Source organism: Lactuca serriola, chromosome 5 (assembly GCF_051521515.1).
Source record: "Lactuca serriola cultivar US96UC23 chromosome 5, Lser_US96UC23_V15, whole genome shotgun sequence".
NCBI classification, from domain to species: Eukaryota; Viridiplantae; Streptophyta; class Magnoliopsida; order Asterales; family Asteraceae; genus Lactuca; species Lactuca serriola.
This window is the reverse complement of record NC_136412.1, coordinates 90,350,828-90,357,104: the sequence shown is the minus strand read 5'-3', so window position 1 is coordinate 90,357,104 and position 6,277 is coordinate 90,350,828. Positions and strand designations below refer to the sequence as shown.

At 29.6% G+C, this 6,277-nt stretch overlaps 1 protein-coding gene across 12 annotated transcripts; it reads left to right on the top strand.

Annotated features, from left to right (window-relative positions):
- Window positions 1-1,478: 1,478 nt before the first annotated feature.
- On the top strand, window positions 1,479-5,503 carry LOC145052762 (sugar transporter ERD6-like 5). Of its 12 annotated transcripts, none has more exons than XM_079000637.1 (18): window positions 1,479-1,682; window positions 2,056-2,118; window positions 2,286-2,375; window positions 2,463-2,522; window positions 2,626-2,691; window positions 2,801-2,866; window positions 2,969-3,044; window positions 3,123-3,187; window positions 3,367-3,459; window positions 3,532-3,612; window positions 3,690-3,774; window positions 3,896-3,939; window positions 4,015-4,077; window positions 4,313-4,372; window positions 4,469-4,489; window positions 4,610-4,669; window positions 4,819-4,933; window positions 5,100-5,503. In XM_079000637.1, exons 1-18 carry the CDS (start codon window positions 1,512-1,514, stop codon window positions 5,225-5,227), a joined length of 1,407 nt encoding a protein of 468 aa, XP_078856763.1. In that variant the 5' UTR covers window positions 1,479-1,511; the 3' UTR covers window positions 5,228-5,503. The 12 variants fall into 12 exon arrangements, 8 of the variants coding, with proteins under 8 accessions (XP_078856763.1, XP_078856762.1, XP_078856765.1 ...); XM_079000636.1 differs by having other exon boundaries at window positions 4,469-4,522; XR_013684166.1 differs by lacking the exon at window positions 5,100-5,503 and having other exon boundaries at window positions 4,015-4,057; window positions 4,819-4,934.
- Window positions 5,504-6,277: the final 774 nt, after the last annotated feature.

The window sequence follows — 6,277 nt, the reverse complement described above, 5'->3', positions numbered from 1 at the left end:
CGTGTATTAAAATGCAAAATATTGGGAACTAGTTGTAAAAAGATTAAAGATACAATGTGATATGAATAATAAAATACTAGCTTATAGCTCATGGAAATCCCGGTTATAGAAATAGTTAAATTTTTATAGCAAAAACTCATAATTATTAATCAATTATTTTCAATAAATTATTAATTAAACATAATATTGTAGGAAATACAATTAATTATCGGCAATCATAATTGAAACTTATTCAAGACGAATTTAAATTTCTCCTAAAATCATGGATGAAATAAATAATTGCCTAAATTATTATCGACATTAATACTTTTTAAAAAATAAAAAATGATAAGAAAATGACAAGTGTTATTTTTATAGAGCATTTGAAAAGAAAAACATAAATTATTAGAAAATTACAAGTGATGCTAATAACTATTTTTTTATTAGTTTCGGAAGATTTGCATTAATTAATTGTTCTTGAATAGTAGGCTATATTTAGAAATTCATCTCTAGTAGAAGCCATGTGAGATCAATGACTAAGGGTTAATCATATAAGATATTTTACTTTTATATATACTAGTTGTGAGACCCGTATATTATACGGGTTGATTAAAACATAATGCTAAATAAGAGCGATTAAATGAGAAGTTTAAGTGAATTTGAAATATGAAATAAGTGAAAATTATGACAAAAAAAACATGCAAAAAATAAAGTAATTAAAATTATGTGTTTAATTGTCAGACTCGTGTACTAAACGAGTTATTATAACAAAATATTAAATACAAATGTTAAAATGTAAATTTATTTGAAATTGAAATTTCAAATTTTAAATTTGAAATTAATAGTCATTATGATAGGTTTAATTTATGGAAACTAAATTAATGATATGTTGGAAATGAAAAATGAAGTAAATGACAAGTGGAAAATTAATATATTTTAAAATTATGACAAAATGACATGTGGCTAATTAAATGAGAGAATGACAAATAGCAATAACATTTTCATTTATTAGGGTAGACTAGGTATAATATACATATATTATATGAGTTAATTAAAAAAAATAAATATAAAATGTCTAAATATTTAAGAACTTTAGATTTATATTGTGAAAATTTATATACAAAATATATATATATATATATATATATATATATATATATATATATATATATATATATATATATATATATATATATATGCATCATGAACTGTGACAGGGAAGTTTTAAAGCAATGTCATGCTATGCCACTTTTATTTTATATATATATATATATATATATATATATATATATATATATATATATAGTTCATGATGCCTAGTTGGTTATAGTTGTCCAAAATCAAAAACCTTTAAAATAAAGGGACCAAACATGAAAATATTCCTTAGTTTGGGGCGTAAGTACTTAAATAGTTAAACATAGTTTTTGTATTTTCCCGGTGATGAAGACAGCCCCGCCATTCACATGCAAGGACAGTCGCCTATCCCCCCCCCCCCCCCCCCCCCCTTCTCACACACACACACATACAGTGATATGGGAAGCAGAAGCGACGGAGATGATCCGAGTACTTCGGAGAGTTTATTGCTCATCACCACTGAAGATAGGCAGCAACGGAGGAGTAACACCTCATCTTCTCCGGCGACAGCCGTGGTTGTATTCAGCACTGTAGTAGCTGTTTCTGGATCTTACGTTTTCGGTTCTGCTGTAAGTTCCTCTATGATCGATATGATATCATAAAATATAGATATTTGTACTTCAATGGAAATAAGATACGCAGCTTAAGTTCAATTCAATACTGTAATTGATTAATTTGGGTAGGATGATTCATGTTATTAGAGAAGATGAAAAGTCAACTGTTCTACAGCTATCGTTGTCAAATATGATGAACGAATGCTGAGGCTAATCTTCCTTTAATTTCAGCATTTACTATTGCGCACTATATATTAATTTTCTTGTTTAACATACGAATATGCTGAAAGAAATTGTGAGCCTTCAATCAAATTTGGGTAAAACATGTCGACTTCTCTTATAAACCCTAATCTAGAATTCTATATGTGTTTGGTGTATATATACTCAGGTTGGCTTTTCATCTCCAGCTCAGACTGGAATCATGGAAGACCTTAGCATGTCCTTGGAAGAGGTAATCTCAGCATGTTTAAGTGAAACTTCTTTAATCAATTATCAATATATTAATATACCGAATCTTAATTGTTAAAATAATCATTTCAAAATTCATGATTTTAAGGTTTTTCATATATTTTTAATTGTGCTCAAGTTTCTCAATCTTGTTTTCATGGTTAATTGCAGTATTCAGTTTTTGGTTCAATATTGACAATTGGAGCAATGGTAGGTGCAGTTATGAGTGGGAAAATAGCTGATCAACTTGGAAGGAGAAGGGTAAATTTGTGATTTTAAGGTTTTTCATTTGTTTATCAATATATCTTAAAAAGTTTCCTTTTCCCTTTGATTTGATCCGATATGCAGACCATGGGGCTTTCTGAAATGTTTTGTTTGTTAGGGTGGTTAGCAATTTTATATTCCAAGGCAATTCCTTTCCTTCTCTCTCTCTCTTTTATTTTTATTTCTTTAGTGTTGCATTGTTGTGTACTCATTCATCTTATCACTTTTGTAATTACTCTTAAAACAGGTTTCTTGGTTGCTGGATGTTGGAAGACTGTTGATAGGATATGGAATTGGGGTTCTCTCTTATGTGGTAATTACAACATCATCTTCATTCTTTTACACCAATTTCTGAAATGTTTTGCTCTATATTGTTCTATGTAACATTAAAAAAGGTCTCAAATTTGAATAATAACAAACAGGGACCAGTTTACATAGCAGAAATAACACCTCAAAACCTTCGTGGAGCATTTACCACTGTTAATCAGGTAATAAAATAAAAAGCTGTAAATATTTTCACTACTCCAGATTCATCCTTTAATAAAAAGCTGTAAATGCATGCCTAACTTCATTGATATCACCATTTATAGCTGATGATATGCATTGGAGTATCTGTAATGTGGCTTATTGGAACTTTCATTCATTGGCGTTCACTAGCTTTAATTGGTAAATAAATTTCAATGATTTCTCTAAATCTTTAATAAATCTTTTTGATTATATCCAATAGTTGTTATGTTCTTACAGGAATCATTCCATGTATGCTACAGATTCTAGGCCTTTTATTCATTCCTGAATCTCCTAGATGGCTTGTGAGTTGGTTACATATTGTTAATGAAAGTAGAATGTTACAATAAACAAATAAATGAAAGTAGTTGCTATTGATATGATTTCAGTGTACATTAAACTGAATGTTTAAAAGCTTTTGGCCTGTTGCATGGCATAATAAAAGATATTTAAGGAAAAATGTTTTATGAATTGCTTTTTACAGGCAAAAATTGGTTTATGGAAAGAATGTGAGTATGCTTTACAACAACTTAGGGGAGAGAATGCAGATATCTCTGAAGAAGCTGCTGAAATCAGAGTAAACAACTTTTTTTTTTTTTTTTTTTTTTAAATCAATGGGAATATATTTTTCTTTCTGTTTATAATACAGGATTACACAGAAACACTTGATCAGATATCAGAAAGTGGAGTCTTTGATTTGTTTCAACCAGAATATGCCAAATCTCTCATTGTAAGTCTTTCCATTTATAAATAAATATCATTTATTTTTCATAGGCTTTAATTCATTTTGTGACAATTGTATTTTAGATTGGAGTTGGACTTATGGTATTACAACAATTTGGTGGAGTCAATGCTATTGCATTTTATGCAAATTCCATCTTTATTTCTGCTGGTAAAAGAAAGATTTTTTTTTTTTTTAAATATAATTTCTGTTCTTAAGTTCATTTAGAAATAAATTACAAGTATATGGATAATTGACCATTGAATAACAGGTTATGAACATTTTTTTACAGGTTTTTCAAGTAGCATTGGTTCAATAGCAATGGTTATTGTTCAGGTTATTCATACTCCCACTTAGTTCCTCTCTTTAATTATTTGCATTTGTTTATGAATATATAATTGTTTTCTTCAGGTTCCATTTACTTTATTAGGCGTACTTTTAATGGATGTTTCAGGTAGAAGGCCTCTACTAATGGTACAAACTTTTTATCCTCTTTTCACAAATCATTTGTTAGCCATTTTTTACAAATGACGTAAATACCCTCTTCATCCTCATTTTTGAGAAAGCATTAAGCATCCCTATTATGAAAAAAGCCGCTTTTAAGTTAAATCTAGGGTTTGCTTTAAGTGTTTTTTTTTTTTTTACTAAATAGAATAGATTAAAGTATATGTTGATAACCCAAACATATAATTTGTTTTTTTTTTTCAAGGTCTCAGCAGCTGGAACATGCTTAGGTTGTTTCCTAACTGGGATATCATTTTTGCTACAGGTTCATTTATTTATATTAAAATTAAATAAAATTTCCACTTCATTTTTTTACTTTTTAGGATAAAAAAAATTAGAATTTTGTAATTTGTGGTTTCAGGATCTTCAAGATAATAAGGGAGTAAGCCCTATCTTGGCACTTGTTGGTGTATTGGTATTGAGTATTGAGTTTTGAACTCACTAATTTTCTTTTTTAATTAATCATGAAAACAACTGAAGAATTAATATTAATTTTAAATAGGTGTTTACAGGATCTTTTTCATTAGGCATGGGAGGGATTCCATGGGTAATTATGTCTGAGGTATGCCTTTCATTCGACTTAATACATTTTATCCAGATTATTATAAACAAAAAAAAAAAAAGTAAATGATAATTCTTGTAGTCCTTTGTGTAATCTCTGGTAAAACACAAAAAATAATACTCGTATAATTTCTTTTTTATTTTTTTCAGATATTTCCTATAAATATCAAGGGTTCAGCTGGAAGTCTTGTGACAGTAGTTAACTGGTTTGGTTCCTGGGTTGTTTCATATGCTTTTAACTTCCTCATGAAGTTTAGCACCGAAGGTTCTCTCTCTCTCTCTCTCTCTCTCTCTCTCTCTCTCTCTCTCTCTCTCTCTCTCTCTCTCTCACACACACACACACACACAAAAGCATACAAGAAAATATTGGTTACAATGATTGTATATTTATGGAGTTGATGGATTTTCATTTTTTTTTTTTTTTCACTCAGGAACATTTTTCATGTTTTCAAGCATATGCTGTGTGACTGTTTTGTTTGTTGCAAAATTAGTACCAGAGACCAAGGCTCGGACACTAGAAGAAATTCAAGCATCCATGAACCCTTTTATTGTGAATTGATGTATAATATGCATACCACATACATCCATACATGAAGGCATGCACATGTCCTTCATCTTAGAATGAGTTGTTTTGAGTGTAAAGATTATAAAACTAAGCGATTCTTGGGTGGAACATGTCAGATCTCACACCTTTTTCTTTGAGATGGAATGTATAATATTTGTTCCTTACATGTTGTCGTATCATGGGTAATAAACAGGGTGTATAATCAGACTTCTTTGTGATGTATGTATATTGTACTCTTTACAACAAATTTGAAAGATTTCTTCGTATTTATGGAGATATAAGATAGTTAGATTTGTTTTAAGTTGAGGTGTTGGTTTTATTGTTAAGCTCACATGTTTTTTTATAATAATTTTGATGTTATATGACCGTTTTTCCACCAAACAAGAAACTGGAGCACAAAAATAGGGCATGACAGGTTGGAGGTTTGAAGTGAATCGATCTTGATCCAAACTTTTTTAACAAATTTTAAAATCTGATCCAAACCTGTTTCGTAATCCGTGGGTTTAATCAAGTTAAGTATTTGTTACCAACCTACGTAATTGGTTCCTAATTAATTCCTAATTAAGAAAAGAGTAAATTACACGAATGGTCCCTATGGTTTGGGCTATTTTGCGTGTTTGGTCCCTAATTTATTTTTTTAACTCAGAAGGTTCCTATTTTTTGTTTTTGTTACACACTTGGTCCTTATTGTTTGTTTTTGTTACGCGTTTGGTCTCTGTCTTACCTAAAAAGACTATTATTTAAATAGGGAAAAATGGTGGGGTAGTTAAGGTAAGGTGAAGGGATGGAGTGGGGTTGGGGGTGTGTTTATTTAAATAAATTAAAAAAATCAAGGTAAAAATAGTCTTTTTAGGTAAGACATGGACCAAGTACGTAACAAAAACAAACAATAAAGACCTTCCAAGTTAAAAAAATAAGTTAGGGACCAAACACACAAATTACCCTAAACCATAGGGACCATTCGTGTAATTTACTCTTAAGAAAATCGTGTCAAACCTTTATAAGGTTGACACATAAAACCATTTTGTTTCTTTCTTTCTTAAA

Bases quoted from the DNA above. Each gene is read 5' to 3' on its own strand.
- LOC145052762 (XM_079000636.1), top strand. From the start codon at position 1,512: ATGGGAAGCAGAAGCGACGGAGATGATCCGAGTACTTCGGAGAGTTTA. The intron at 4,373-4,468 runs GTTCATTTATTT...TTGTGGTTTCAG, and splicing joins GGATATCATTTTTGCTACAG to GATCTTCAAGATAATAAGGG. The intron at 4,934-5,099 runs GTTCTCTCTCTC...TTTTTCACTCAG, and splicing joins CATGAAGTTTAGCACCGAAG to GAACATTTTTCATGTTTTCA.